At 37.3% G+C, this 16593-nt stretch overlaps 1 protein-coding gene across 1 annotated transcript in view; it reads left to right on the top strand.

Moving 5' to 3' along the window:
- INPP5F (inositol polyphosphate-5-phosphatase F) overlaps positions 1–16593 on the top strand; it is a 69130-nt gene that overhangs the window by 39976 nt on the left and 12561 nt on the right. The window contains exons 7-13 of the mRNA XM_037059635.1: positions 874–1072; positions 1597–1776; positions 2658–2725; positions 7625–7749; positions 8455–8532; positions 9355–9475; positions 11237–11365. Coding sequence (XP_036915530.1) covers positions 874–1072; positions 1597–1776; positions 2658–2725; positions 7625–7749; positions 8455–8532; positions 9355–9475; positions 11237–11365 — 900 coding nt within the window. The remainder of the gene's footprint in view (positions 1–873; positions 1073–1596; positions 1777–2657; positions 2726–7624; positions 7750–8454; positions 8533–9354; positions 9476–11236; positions 11366–16593) is intronic.

Raw genomic sequence — 16593 nt, 5'->3', positions numbered from 1 at the left:
AAGATTAAGGCTAGATAGCACCGTGGAGGTAGGAGAGAAAGAGGGACTAAGAACAAAGAGCTTTTTGTTCTTTATTGTCCTGGTGTACAGTCAGTTAAGAAATATGAGTGTTCTAGTCTGAATGACAAAGAAGAGGGGATCTCTAACTTTAATTAATACTGTCCTAATTATGTTAAATGGCATTTTAAAATAAGGTATTTATGGAAAGGAATTTGGGGCATTTATTTACTGCTGTTTGCTTGGCAAAGGAAGTTTTTTTTCTGTAAAGGAAAATAGAGTAGACTTCTGTGTTTTTATAATAATAAAGTGGCCAGAGCTGGTTGTATTTTATTAAAGGCACAATACAATTGGAAATTGAAAAATCAATCTTTAAGTTTAGTTTTTCTATTCCAACAGGTATAATCGTAATCTCTACATTTGTTAAATGTTTACTATAAGCAGTCGCTATGCTAAACACTTTACTTTTTACTCATTTAATCTTCACGATAACCACATTGTGGGGTAGTAGTTTTTCTGGTTTTTCAAAGTGAAACGTCCATGCATTGATGAGGTGCAGTGATTCACCTGGTTGAGTTAGTAAGCGATTGAACTTGAATTTGTACTCTGGCTGTCTGGCTCCTATGCTCTGGTCCCTCTCAGGCGGCTCCTTCTCCAATGATCCTTATTTTAAAAAAAGGAAAGGCTCTCAGCTCTACCCCATTCCATTTCTTCCCTCCATTCCTTTGTGTTCTCCAGTGAGCAGAGAATGTGATTAAAGAATGGAAGGTTTCTGCTTCTAATAAACTGATAAATATGTTCTGGCTACTGTTTGGGTTTAAGAAAGTAGCAGTGCTGTATAGCATAGAAACAACATAGTGCTCCTATTGTTTCCAGACACAAGATGTGGACTTCTGGATTATCCCCATTATCCAAGGTTTTGTGCAGATTGAAGAGCTTGTGGTTAATTATAATGAATCATCTGATGATGAGAAGAGCAGCCCAGAGACCCCACCTCAGGAGTCCACCTGTATAGATGACGTTCACCCACGATTTCTAGTGGCTCTGATTTCCCGTCGCAGTCGGCACAGAGCAGGTGAGTGCAGGGTTGTAATAGTGCGCAAATCCAGGTAAGAATGGAAAATCTGTGGGGGTGCTGAAATGCTGATGACAGTATGGGTTTGGAAATACACTTGGTTTCAAAGTGCTCCATGACTCTGATGTGATTGGGGGCAAATTACTGGAGAAAGGTGAATGGGGAGAGTTAGCAAAAGGAGAAAGAAAGGAGATATATTTAGAAAGAAGAAAGTCACTTGGGATGTTCTAAAATATCATTGTTCCCACTGAGGGGCTGTATCACAGTAATAAATCCTTCCTGAGTGCTAGCACCTTTGGGAAAATCCTTATCTTGCGGTGCACAGTAGCTACCTTAGCTTCAGCTGTAAAAGAACAATGATGCATACAGTTGTGGTTTGGGGTAAATCGATACAATTCTGCCTGACAGTTGCGCCTTAGATCCCCATGGCTATCCTGAGAGAGAGAGACTTGGGTAAGAAGCATAATCTAGTCAGACTACATTTTTAAAAAAAGTTGCTGTTTTCTGTTCTAATTTTTTTTTAGGAATGCGCTATAAACGAAGAGGAGTGGATAAAAATGGAAATGTTGCAAATTACGTGGAGACTGAACAGCTAATTCATGTTCATAATCATACCTTGTCATTTATTCAGACACGAGGCTCTGTGCCTGTCTTTTGGAGCCAGGTTGGGTATCGATATAATCCGAGACCTCGGCTGGACAAGAGTGAGCATGTCGATTATTCAGTTTGCAAATGATGGTTTCAGACGGAATATTTTTAAAAGCATTAGATACTTTACAGATTTGGATTTGCATTGCCAGATGCTTCATTCAAAACAATAACTCATACAGCGAAATTTAGTAGAAAGTGATGTAAACACTATAATAATGGTTGTTGACAATTTAAGTAATTTAACAATTAAAAATTCCCCAACAATAGAGCAAAACAGCTTATTTCAAATTTTAAATTATTGTTTCTTGGAAGAATACTATATTGGATATTTAATTTTAGAAAAGAGCAAAGGAAACCACTATTTATAGAAGTGGAAAGAAAATAACATGGCATTTATAAGATAAGATACCTTTTATTCAAATGTCTCACTGTGAAATGTTTGTTATTGTTGTTTTAATTACTGAGTACTTAATTTCTTTCAGTATTTTAACTTTAGTACCAGAATAGCTAAGTCATGACTATCTAATTATATTACTGAATGAGGTTAAATTTTAAATTATTTACATAATATTTTTCTCTCAAAACTTAATTTATATTCCTGAGAATTTGGTAAAACTTCAGTCTTAATATCCTTGATTTAGATACATTTTTATTTTTTTATTGTAAACCACATGAAACTTTTTCTGACAAGTAAGCTGGCTATGCAAATAATATAATTTCACAATTTATGCTTTATGTTTTTATTTAGTTTAATTGGAAAAAACAAATCAGAAATCTTTGGCTTAGTATTTTATTTTAAAATACGGTTTCAGAAATCTTAGTTACATTTGGGCTGTCAATAAATTATTTAAAAGCAAAAGTAAAGATGGAATAGACATTAATTTTTGTCTTAAACATGTGAAGGAAAAATAGATTTTGTATCATTTCTTTGTAGGTGAAAAGGAAACTGTTCCCTATTTCTGTGCCCACTTCGAAGAACAACTGAAAATTTACAAAAAACAGGTGGGTTTGATCTGTAGTAGTAAATATTTCTTCATATTTAGAAATGATTGTGTATCTGTTTCTTTAAATTTCATGAAAATAACAGTGTACTATTCATAATCAAGCAACATGGCATTTGTCATGAAGTTAAAGAGCACATATAAGCTAAGAGTATTCTTGATATTTTTTCAGAAATATTGTCAGCTATTTTAGACCATTTTTACATAAGAAATTAGTCTACTGTCAAGTAGGATGATTTAAGAAGTATCTAGAGTAAGAAATAAAAAGCATTTTTCTTTTTTTTAATTCTTTTTTAAATTTAATTATTGTTCAAGTATAGTTTTCTGTCTTTTACTCCCGAAAGCATTTTTCATTACTACCCATGTTGTTCTGCCTCCTAGAGAAAACAATTTGATATGTATCTTTCAGTATCTTTTTTTCTGCCCACTTTTCTCATATATTCATGCACTCTTCTAGGAATGTGATCATTTAAAGCAAAATTAGATGAAAACTGTTAGGTGAAATACAAGTTCAATAAGATGACCAGATTTCAGATATAAGATTGAGCTACAACAGTCAGTAACTTATCTATTAGTTATGACCAGTCAGAATGTATAATGCCATGGATATATTTTTCCAACAGGAATAAAAATAAAATAGGAAGAACTTACCTAAAATCTAATAAACATATAAGAAAGATATGGTGGCAAGGGAGGGGAATTACTGAAGAAGAACACACAAAAACATCTGAATTAGTGGAGAGAAAATACCATGTTCCTAGAAGGAAAGACCTAATACTGAATAGATTTCAGTTCTTCTAAAATTAATATATAAGTTTCATGCAATCCCAAAGAAAATTTGGCTTTTGGCTTTTCCCCAGCAGGGAAATAAAAGCCAAATTCCAAGATTGAAAAAAACTATAAAGTTTGATAATAAGAGACAAAGGCAGATATGTGGGGAAATGAGACTCACGCACATTGCTAGAAGGTGGCTAAATTGTTGGTACAGCCTTTTTGAATGGGATTATCAATCACAATAAAATATGCTCTGTTGTTAACCCAGTAAATTCACTTCTGATACATATCCTGTGTACCATAAACAAAACTCAGTTCTAGATGGATATGGATTTAAATATGTGAAGTTAAACAAAAACCTTTTAGAGCAAAATATAGAACATCTTTTTTGACCTTGGATCTTAAACTGGAATTGAAAAGCATTAGCTATAATGAAAAAAATTTATAAAATTGACCTTACTAAATTTTTAATTTTTATTAGATTTTTATTTCTTGAAACTTTATCATAGTATTAAATGCTATTACACATATTATAAATATTATTTATTAAACCTTTATTGAAATGAAATAAGACTTTGAAAGTACCAACTAGAATGAAAAATTGATAAATTTGACTTTACTAAAATACTTTTTAAAAAGTATTTATTTTTAGACAGAGGGGAAGGGAGGGAGAAAGAGAGGGAGAGAAACATCAGTGTGTGGTTGCCTCTTGTGTGCCCTGCACTGGGGACCTGGCCAGCAACCCAGGCATGTGCCCTGACTGGGAATCGAACCAACAACCCTTTGGTTCTCAGGCCACTGCTCAATCCACTGAGCCACACCAGCCAGGGCACTAAAATATCTTTTGATTATTAAAAGGCAGCATTAAGAGAATAGAAATGCAATTTTCAAAGTGGGAGTATAGTATCTAGAGTGTATTTTAAAAAACCTATAAACCCATGAAAAAAGGTGTACAATCCAAAATAAAACTGGACAAAAGACTTGAACAGACTCTTCATAAGAAAAGATATCCAAAAGGCCATTAAACATATAAAAGGTGCTCCACTTCATTAATCATCAGGAAATGCAAACTAAAACCACCACACACACACCAGAATGGCTAAAATAAACATGGGAAATAACAGGTTTTGTCAAAGACGTGGAACATCTGGAATGCTAATACAAAATTTTTAAAATCTCCCTGAGAGAAATATGTGTTCAATCAAGGAGGCATGCATAAGAACATTCATTGGAGTATAAAAACAACCTAATTGTTCATCAGGAGGTCAGTGGATAAAGTACAGCGCATGTGAAGTGTTGAATACTAATGCTTAACCATGATAAGATGTATCTCTGTCCTAATAACATAGGAAGATCTAAAATCACATCCAGCATGGAGTGAGAAAAGAAAATTCTGTAATAGCACATGGTGTGTTACTTCTTAAAAAATCCCCAAACCAGAGTCATGTCATTTATATATATGTACTTCTCTTCCATATATGAGTGTTCTCATGCATACATGGCATGCTTATTTATATGGAAATGCATTTATGTGGCCTGAAAGGGTACACTCCAAACTTGAGTGTTGACGGGAGTTATCTCCAGGGAAGGCTGTGGGACTGGGTTGTGGTCAGAAGGATTCAACCTTTATCCTTGTTTCAGTTTTTACAATGTGAATAAATTCACATATTAGCAATATGTGTAGTTATAAGCAGTATTACAGAATAAACCACAATTTACATGCCACCCATAATTGTAAAAATTGAAGCAACACTGAGGTGTGTAAAGGAAGCAGAAGAAATTAATTCCTCATCACCCTCGTTCCTGCTCCCTGTTGACTTTCAAGACCTGTTTGTGCACATCGGTCTTATAGGAGTGCATATTGAGAGGACTTCCTCATTTCTTACACCCCCCCAGTAATGTCTGCTTATCCACTCTCCTCCCTGGGTAATTGCTCTCCGGGAGGTGGGACCTTGGTGGGTATGACACGGTGGCACCACTCGGGCCTGTGCCTGTCTGTCTGTCCACTGGTAGTGGGGGTGGATGTGAGGAGAGGTCTGCTGGGAGCCTGCTGGGAAAGAGTTCCTGCTCTACTAAAGAGAGACAGTAACAACAGTCCTTCTGTGCTGTGTCCGGATTGGCTGTGGTGCTGCTGTAGTTACATCAAGCCCACAAATGAACCAGCCTGAGGATTAACCAATTTGCTGGGGATGGCAGAACAAATAGATGGAAAGAACTGGCATCAGTAACCACTGAATGAAGCAGTTTTGGGACCAAGCAACCGCCAGACTTTTTGTTCTGAGATTTGAGTCAGTGATTTGTCATTTGCAGCAAAACACACTTGACACATGCATGTATACACCTTCAAAATTTAAGTCAGAAGAGGCCACACCATGGACACTGTTCTGCAGCTGTTTCCACTTAGTACCTTGTGACTGTTGAACCACTTCTCCACTGGGGGGCTTTTAGGATATAGTTTTTTGCTCTTACAAAAATTCCCCAGAAGACACCTTTTAGGTATTCTATATTCTCTGCGGAATAAATTCTAGAAGTGAAGTGGCTGGTCAAACAGTCCATGTGTGTAAAGTTGATACCTGTCACTTCCTTGCTCCCCACAAAGTCACCCCAGTTCACACGCTCAGCAGAATGGGAGCCAGTGCCCGTTCCCATGTATTCACCAGTGCTGTCTGTATTTAGCATTCAGTTTTTGCCTGTGTATAGCTGAAACTAGATTTTTGTTTTAGAATTTGTGTTTCTCTGAGTATTAACAAGTTGTAGTCTCGTGTTCATTGCCTATTTGTATGTTATCTCCTGTGAATATCCTCTGTATCCTTTACCCATTTTTTTCTTATTGAATCTATATTATTGGTTTTTATGTTACAGGTATATTCCCCTAGGTAGTTCTTTTTGTTTTTTGTTTTTTAATCTTTGTCATTTGTTACACAGAGGCTTTAAGTTTTTATGTTGTCACATCTGTTCATCTTTTTCTTTATGCCTTTTGTGTTTGTCTTATGCTTAGAAAGTCATGCTCCATCTTACATTATGGAAACATCATTCCAAATTTTGTTCTTGCTTTTTTTATAACTCAAAGAAAAAATATTTAGGTCCTTAATGCATCCAGAATTTATTTTGTGTATAATGAGATGTAGGAGCTAAAGTGAGTTTTTCCTCTCTATGTAGATAATTATCCTTTTCCATTTATGAAATAATCCATATTTTTTAGAAGGATATTCAACCTTTGTCCTCGTTGAAAGCTTAGATTTCTCTATATAGGCCTGTTCCTAGGCCACCTGTCCTGTTCTGTTGAGTCACTCATTTTGCTCTGGTACCACAGTTTTAATTGCTATAGATTTAGAGTGTGTTTTGCTCTTCAATGGGACAAAGTCTTCTTTTATTATTATTAGCTTTCAAATTTTTTCCACATATTTACTGTTCCAGATGAACTAGAATTAACTTGTCAAGTCCATAGAAAAATCCTGATCAATTTTTAATTGGGATTGTTTGGTATGTAGATGAATCTGGGGAGACCTGACATCTTTACAGTATTGCCATCTAGCACCATGGTATGTCTCTGCATTACTCAGGTTTTGTTTTATGTATTTCAGCAAAGTTATATTAGTGTAGGGCTTGTATATTTCCTCTAAAAGTATTCTAGATATTTTAAAGATTTGCTGTTAAAAGGACCTTGTTTTCATTATGTATTCCAGTTGGTTATTTCAGATGTATAATGTTAAAAAAGCTCTCAATGCCATTGATGTAAACAGTTCTCACAGACCTAGATGTAACAAACAAAAATTCGATTTTAGCCCTGGCTGGTGTGGCTCGGTGGATTGAGCCTGGGCCTGCGAACCACACGATTGTGGTTCGATTCCCAGTCAGGGCACATGCCTGGGTTGCAGGTCAGTTCCCAGCAGGGGACTCACGAGAGGCAACCATACGTTTATATTTCTCTCCTTCTCTCCTTCCCTTCCCCTCTAAAGATAAATAAATAAAATCTTTTTAAAAAATCCAATTTTATAGGGAAATATCGATGCTTGAGGGTTTTAATTTCTAAGCATAGCTATAAAATGTCTAAAACATAATTCTAAATGAATCACATTATGACTATAACATCTGATTAAGCTGATTTCCCCCCTCATTCTCACAGGTTATTATTAACTTGGTAGACCAGGCAGGAAGAGAGAAAATTATCGGGGACGCCTACCTAAAGCAGGTGCTGCTCTTCAACAACTCACACCTTACTTACGTTTCTTTTGACTTCCACGAGCACTGGTAAGATGGCATCCTAAAACGAGTTTTGATCGTTTCTAATGGCTGTGGTAGATGCGGTCACAGGAACCTAAGTTTCTCTTTATCGGGAAGAAAAATTTCTTCTCATTGTTGGAGAGGGAAGGGGTATCATTTGTTTACTTTGCTTAAATTTCATATGGATTTGATTTGGGCTAAAGTTTTAACTTAGTTGTTCCTGAAATATTTATACTCTTTCTGTTCCAAAATAACTTGGAGACCTAGACTTCCATTTTTCCTGTTCTCATTTAATTAAAGAATTTCCGGACCTTTACTTTTCTGCTTGAGTCTGAGCCTGGCAGAAGTAACAGTGCCCTTACTTACTAGAAATCATGCTGCTGGCTCACTTTTATACTCTGTGAGTGACACTTCTTTCCCTTGGATAAACCTCCCTAGGATATGCTCTAGGAAATCAGCAGTTAGTGAACCAGTAAGTATTCTGAAAGTTAGGTTCTTTTGTCATGATCCCGGTTCTAGCGTGGGTTCATTTACCTCATCATTGAAAATTTGGTGGGGAGAAGCTCTTGGTATCTTTATGTTTCAATATATTAAGTATATTCCACAATGCAGATTAGCTATACACATTTCTGTAATTGCGTATTTATAACAGTTTTAACCTCATGTACTTATAGTAATAATTTTTTAAAACTATTACTAAAGATTTTTTCTTTCTTTTGGCCTGTATTTTAGCCGAGGCATGAAATTTGAGAATGTTCAAACACTGACAGATGCCATTTATGACATCATTCTTGACATGAAGTGGTGTTGGTATGTATTTCCTATTTCATAAGAGGTCAGTTTGACAAACTGCTTGGTCTGTGAAATCATGTTTGTTTAGTACCAGTAAGCATAAAATAATAGCAACAAGCTGAGAAAGCATTTTTGTTTTTCTTGTATTGCTTCCCAGTTCCTGTGCTGCTTTTTAAGAGAGTGTTAGTCATTAGGCATTGTTAGCTTAGACTAGGGAAGAGGTGTCAAGTTGGGCAAAGTGGCGTGGAATGCCGTAATTTCCTCTTTCTCCATTCTTGCCACCCCTAACATGGAATGGAGGCTTAGAGGACCTTGGTCTCATTTTTCAGGCATTTTAAATGATCTGAGAAGGGCAATGTTTCTCAGACTACAGGAGGGAGATGCAGGAAGAAGAAATTGCCTTAAATGGCAGTGAGAACTTTCGATTAGACTTTATGCCATGGGTGGCCCGGGAAATTAAATGAGCAGGACGTGCCGCGTGACTCCCCCTGGGGGGCCAGGCGAGCGAGTCTGTTCCAGCTGGTTGAGATGCACTTCTACTCGGGTTTGAAAGGAGGGACAGGATGGGGTTTTGGAGTGCCTTTTGGCTTTAAATGTGCCAAAGGCACATTATGTCACCTTGTGTGACATAAGGCAAGTGACTCTTCACCTCATTTTTTTTCAAAATGGGGATAGTAACATTTCTCATCAAGTTGTGTAATTTAACGGTGTTTACAGAAAACTCAGTAATTTCTGCCACATAATGGTTATCACAAGCAAACTGATAACCAGTACTACTGTTCTTGATACGCTTTAAAGAATTGTGGTTTTTGAAAACAATCTCCTACTATTTTTTAAAAGGGTTGATCAAGCTGGGGTGATATGCAAACAAGAAGGGATTTTTCGAGTTAACTGCATGGACTGCCTGGATCGCACCAATGTGGTCCAAGCTGCCATCGCCCGAGTGGTCATGGAGCAGCAGGTAATTTGGAGTCTGTTGGATTGTGAATATTCATTTTTTATTTTTTTCAAGTGTGAACAAATAACTAAAATCTTTGTGCTTTAGGACATTTATGGCATACAAACAACCTTGTTGCATTAAACCCGGAGAGCACAATCTCACTATAAATACTTTGAATCAAGTGGTATTTTCTTAAGTACTTATTGCAAAAACGTGAGGCCCACATTTAAAAATTTACTGGGTGGCACTGTATTGCCATTTACCTTTTTCCCTCATCTCTGAACCCTCCCTTCTGTATTCCAAGTTGGGAGTGTGTACATTTCGTTTCTGCCTGGCCAGCTAGCTCTGGGTCCGGCCCTGCCAGGAGTGGGCACTAAAAGAAGGTTGTGAGGCTGGAGGAGGAAAAGGGACAAGCGTCCTCACCTGTGTTGTGTTCCTGTCAGCAGCGCCATCACTGGGGCCATTGGTTCCTCTGGCACCGCAGAACCAGCCTCTTGCCTTACTGCCCCAGTTGGTGGCAAGTGCCTCCTGTAGCCATTGCATCTGTTACCCATGTCCCCTTCTAGATCTTTTGGGCCTCTGATGCCTAAGTAACCAATTCCAAGGTAGAAATTTCGAGCATGGTTTCTAGGTTTGTTTGCTTTTTTTATAGAACCCAGTGACTCTCCTTTGAGGATATGAGTCAGTTCCTTTGAATATCTCATCGCAGCAGTCAGGCTTTTGAGTCCTAGCCCTACTAGCTCTTCTACATACTAGGTGCTGATCCCATGCAAAGAACTTAACCTCTCCCAACTTCTCTCTCCTCATCTTTAAGATGGAGTAACAAGTGTCCTGGTCAGGTGGCTCACTTGGTTAGAGCGTCATCCTGCACACAGAAGGTTGTGGGTTTGATACCTGGTCTGGGCACATACCTAGACTGTGAGTTCAGTCCCTGAAGGGGTGTGTACAGAAGGCAACTGGTTCATGTTTCTCTCTTAAATCGATGATTCTTCCTCACTTTCTCCCTCCCTCCCTCCCTCTCTCTCTAAAAAAAAAATCTGTAAGCACATCCTTGGATGAGGGTTAAAGAAAAGTTTTCTAAATAAAATAAATAATAAAATAAAACAAAATAGTAATAAGCATATTGATTGCATAGGGCTGTTATGAGGAGTAAATGAAATAATTATTTTAAACGTGTCTTGGAACCCCAGCACTAGAACAGAGTTAATGTTTATTGGGCAATCAGTGCTCTCCTACTATTAATTAATATTGCTGTTTCAATGCACTTTAAAAAATACTTATTTTTCGGGAGAGGAGAAGAGAGGTAGAAAGAGAGGGTGAGAAACATCGGCATGCAAGAGAAACTTTGATCAGTTCCCTCTCCCATGCCCCCAACTAGGGACAGAGACTGCAATCCAGGCCTGTGTCCTGGTGGAGGACGGAACTGGTGACCCTTCGCTTTGCAGAATGACGCCCAAGCAGCTGAGCCCCACTGATCAGGCCTCAGTGTGCTTTTTTGATAATTTCACTTCATAAGCAAGTTAAAACAAAGACGAAATATAATATGAGCGTGCACATTGAAAACCACACCCAAACACTATAAATATCTACTATTTTTTACCTGTAGAATTCATAAGATTATTTCTCAAGTGGTACTTTATTTTTAAAAAGTCTGAAAACACCATTTCTTTTATTTAAGGGTCCTAAATTGTGCATGAACACAACTCCTTTTTCTGCAGTATACATTTTATGCTATGGTGTCCTGGTTCATATATCATTAATCCACCAATGTGTTAATTTTAGCTGAAAAAATTAGGTGTGATGCCCCCAGAGCAGCCACTACCAGTGAAGTGCAGCCGGATCTATCAGATAATGTGGGCCAACAACGGTGACTCCATCAGCAGGCAGTACGCTGGGACCGCTGCTCTGAAGGTGAGTACCTGCAGCAACATTTATGCACAATTCTGTGGGACATGGAACGTGGTTCAAAACCATCTTTATTTTGGAGAGAAAGGTGCATGGGCTACAGGTGGGAGTTGGCTTTGTTCTGCAATGGTTGGCTATGGCAGGGGGTCACACATTCGTATCTTTGCTGGGCCAGGTGATGTGACTCAAGCAGACCACCCATTAGATTAAAGGGCAGGATGGGGTTGTGTGGACCGAAGGAAGTGCACGTTGTCTCAGGAGGGTGCTGTTCAGCTAATTCCTTGTAGGGATGGAAGCCCAGGGTTGCTAGATCTTCCAGTTTTTAAAGGGAGTTTGGAAATTGGGAATTGTGTGTGAAATATTTGTTTTTTAAAACTTAATATAGACAAACCAAAACCTGTCTATTGGTGAGGTTTGGTCCCTGGTATGATAATTCGCCTCCCAAATTTGCATCCCAATCCTGCTTCTTATTAGCTCTGTTGCCTTAGGCAAGTCACTTAACCTCTTTCTCAGTGGGAGAATACATATTCTTCAGAAGTGCACGTGGGACATTTTCCAGGATAGATCTACGTTAAGCCACAAAACAAATCGCAACAAGTTGAAGAAGAAAAAAAATTTTATCAGAGGGTTTTGTTTCTGTTTTTTGGCAACAGTGGTATGAAATTGGAAATCAGTAACAGTAGGAAGGTTGGAAAATTCACAAATATGTGGAAATTAAACAAGGAAAAAAGAAATCAAAAGGGAAATTAAACATATATTGAAACAGCCCTTGCTGGGGTGGCTCAGTGGATTGAGCACCAGCCTACAGGCCAAAAGGTCACCAGCTCAATTCCTGGTCAGGGCACACGCCTAGGTTGCAGGCCAGGTCCCCCAGCTGGGGCCATGCAAGAGGCAACTGATTGGTGTTTCTTTTGCACATTGATGTTTCTCTCCCCCTCTCTCCTTCCCCTCTCTAAGAATAAATAAGTAAAATCTTTAAAAATATAAAAATAACTTGAGACAAAATAAAATACAAGTATAACATACCAAAACTTACGGCATGCAGCAAAAGCAGTTCTAAGAGGAAAGCATGTAGCTGTAAATATCTATATTGAGAGAAAACTTAGACAGCCTAACACCTGAAATGACTAGAAAAAGAAGAAACTAAGCCCACAGTTAGCAGAAGGAAAGAAATAATAAAAATCAGAGTAGAAATATGAAATAGAGAATAGTAAACAAAGATGAGATAAAACTAAGAGTTAATTTTTTTTGAAGAAATAAAACCGACAAACCTTTAGATAGGCTAACTAAGGAAAAAAGAGGGGACTCAAAATTATAAATGAAAGAGACATTATTACAACTGATAGCACAGAACTTCATAGGATCATGAGACTATGTTGGCAATTATATGCCAACAAGTTGGACAGTTTAGAAGAAATGGATAAATTTGTTGGCAGTTATATGCCAACAAATTGGACAGTTTAGAAGAAATAGACAAAAACCCTGCCAAAACTAAATCATGAAGAAACAGAAAATCTGAGCAGACCAGTGAGTAAGATGAATCATTAAGCAAAAACCTCTCAACAAAGAAAAGCCCAGGACTAGATGGTTTCACTAGTGAATTCTACCAAACATTTACAGAATTAATGCCAGTGCTTCTCAAATTCTTCCAAAAGTAGAAGAGGATGGAACACTCCCAAACTTATTTTATGGGGCCCTGATACCAAAGCCAGATAAGAACAATACAAGGAAATAAAACTTTAGGCCAATATCCCTGATGAACATGGATACAAAAATTCTGGAGCAATTATAACAAACCAGATTTAATAGGAATACACACCATAATCAAGTGGGATTTATCTCTGGGATATAAGGATGGTTCAGCTTATGCAAATCAATAAATGTGACATCCTCCACTAATAGAATGAAAGATAAAAATCACATAATCATCTTGATGCAGAAAAAGCATAGGATGAAATTCAACATCTTTTTATGACAAACACTCTCAACGAATTGTGTCTTGAAGGAACATACCTTAACATAATAAAGACCATATACGGCAAACCAACAGCTAACATCATACTCAACATTGGAAAGTTAAAAGCTTTTCCTTTAAGATCAGGAACAAAACCACGGTGCCCACTCTCACCACTCTTATTCATCATAGTTAGTGCTGGAAGTTCCAGCCAGAACAATGGGGAAAAGGAAATTTGTTTATAAGCTGGCATGATGTTATGTATAGAAAGAATGTAGAAAATACTTCACCATAAAACTGTCAGAACTAATAAATCAGTTCAGTAAAGTTACAGAATACAAAATTGACATACAAAAATCAGTAGTGCTATTAGACACTAACAGCAAACTATCTGATAAAAAAATAAAATAATCCCATTTACAATAGCATAAAAATTACTTAGGAATAAAGTTAACCAAAGAAGTGACAGATTTGTACACTAAAAACCATAAGACATTGATGAAAGAAATTAAGAAGACACAAATAAATGTAAAGATATCTTGTGTCTGTGGGCCAAGAAAATTAATATTGTTAAAATATTTACCCAAAGCCATCTATAGATTCAGTGCCACTAGAACTTTATTAGAAGTTCTAGTGGCATTTTTCAAAGAAACAGGAAAAAAATCAATCCTAATGTTTGTGTGGAAACATGAGACCCCTAATAGCCGAAGAAATTCTGGGAAAGAAAGAGGCATGACACTCCCAGATTCCAAACCATACTGCAAAGCTATAATAATCAAAATAGTAATGCACTTGCTTAAAAACAGACACAAAGAACAATGTATTCGAACCAAGAGCTTAGAAATAAACCCACACATACAAGGGGGGACCCCCTAAAAACCAGAATTATGTTCTGCAGGGCAGGTCCCTTGTAGTCCCTTGTAGGCTTCCACTGCTAGGTGAGTGTTCTGGGAACCCATCTGTATCAGTGTAACCAGCTGGTGGTGTTGTGAGAGGCTGCTTTCAGTTTCAGTGAATTTTAAAACTTTTTAAATATTTTCTACACCTCGACCCATTTCATGATGGGTGATTTATGAATGCACCTGCCCACACTGCATTGAGTGTTCAGCAGTTTTTGACCAAAATGGCATGACCCCTGTGCTCCACCCTTCCTATTCTCCTGTTCTCGCCCAGAGCAACTGTTTTGTTCTCTGGATGAAAAAAGTCCTCAAAGGAAAAAGGTCTGCTAATGTGGAAGAGGTGAAACAAAAAAATGGCAGAAGCACTAAAAGGCATCAAAATCGATGAGTTCAAAAACTTTTGAGCAGTGAAAAAAAGTCTCAATAGTTGTATTACATCAAAGGGAGAGTACTTTGAAGGTGACTTCAGTTTAAACATGTAAGAATAAATACACAATTTTTATAAATTCTGGGGTTTGGGGGATTCCCCTTTATATACAATCAGTGACAACTGTTGTTGTACAGCTAGTAAAATGTGGTACAAGATGAATAAGTTCTGGGGACAATGTTTGACAAGTGAGTCAGCGGTACTCAGTGGGGAAAGGAGGGTCTGCTCAGTGGGGCTACGGAAATGGGGTATTCACATGTAAAATTTAAATGGTATCCCTGTCTTATGGAAAATTAACTCAAAATGATTAATGACTTAAATGTAAGACCCAAAACTTTACAGTTTACTCCTACAATAAAACACAGAGAAAATGCTCCATGACATTGGTCTTTGCAATGATTTTTGGATGTGACTCTAAAAACATGAGCAAGTCCATACATTTCTCTCCCTCCCTCCTTCCCTTCCTCTCTAAAGATAAATGAATAAAAACATGAGCAAGAAAAGTAAAAGTAAATAAGAGGGTAAGAGGGTAAGGATGACATCAGACAAAAGTTTCAGCACGACAAAAAAACAAAAGCAAAACAAACAGCTAACAAAATGAAAAGACAACCTATGGAATAGGAATGGGAAGAAATATTTGCAAACCATATATCTGATAAGGGGTTAATATCTAATATCTATAATATGTAAGGAACTCATACAACTCAGTAGCATAAAAAATAATTTGATTAAGAAAGGGTAAATGACCTAAACAGACATTTTACAAAGAAAATATGCAAAGGGCCAACAGGTACCTGCAAAGGTGCTCAACATCAGTAATCACCAGGGAAGCAAATGCAAATCAAGATCACAATGAGACGTCACTTCATACCTGAAGGGGTGGCTATTATCAAAAGATAAGAGGTAAATGTTGATAAGGATGTGGGGAAAAGGTAGCTGTTGTATTGGGTTGGCAAAAAAGTATGTGTGGTTTTTTCTGTGAAATAAAAGACACATTTTTTTTATTTTCACCAATAACTTGATTTGGGTATTTCCCACATAGTATAACATTGATTGTTCTCCATTAATGTCTCAATTTGATTGTTATCACCCCCGGCTGGTCTCGAACATGAGACTTTGCAAACCACTTTTGGCGTGTTCACTCAGTCATAGCACCTCCATATACTGCACAAATCTTTCTTTGTGTTTCAGTTGCATTTTTGTTTTTTGAAACAATAAAGCATAATATGCCAAAAACATCGCATAATTTTTCCATATTCAAAATTAAAATGGCCACACAAAAATTTGCCAATTTTGATGTTTTTTTAAAATGCATGATGATGCGAAAGGTTTTATAATACAATCTAACAAAACTGTTTTGAACGAACCTAAAGGCAACTAGAGCCATTGTTTGGAAAAAACAAAAGAACTTTTTAGCCAATACATTGTTGGTGGGAATGTAAATTGGCATAGCCATTATGGAAAACAGTATAGGTGTTCCTCAAAAAATTAAAAACAGAACTACCGTATGACCCAGCAATCCCATTTATGGGTGTACAGTCATACCTTGGTACTCACTGGCTTCGGAACTCATCACACCTGGTACTTGTCACATTTTGACAAGAGAAAAGTTTCAGCACTCAGTGCTTGCTTGCCACTCACAGCACTTCGTAGGATTTGTGTGAGTCATGACACCCCCCACAAGAGAAAATGCTTCATTGTCACTTGCTTGCCACTTATCAGAACAAATTACCGACAAATACCGAGGCACCACGGTGTATCTGAAGGAAATGAAATCACTGTTTAGAAGAGATATCTGTACTCTCATGTTCATTGCAGCATATTCCCAATAGTGAAGACATAGAAACAATCTGCGTTCAGCGATGATGAATGGCCCAAGAAAATAGGTGTGTGCCATGGAACATTCCTCAGCCATGAAAAAGAAGGGAGTTAATATTTGGGACAACATGGATTG

The sequence above is a fragment of the Sturnira hondurensis genome, unplaced genomic scaffold (assembly GCF_014824575.4).
Source record: "Sturnira hondurensis isolate 20B ecotype Veracruz unplaced genomic scaffold, ASM1482457v3 Scaffold0011253, whole genome shotgun sequence".
NCBI classification, from domain to species: Eukaryota; Metazoa; Chordata; class Mammalia; order Chiroptera; family Phyllostomidae; genus Sturnira; species Sturnira hondurensis.
Note: the sequence above shows the minus strand (reverse complement) of the source record. Positions and strands in the feature narration are given on the sequence as shown.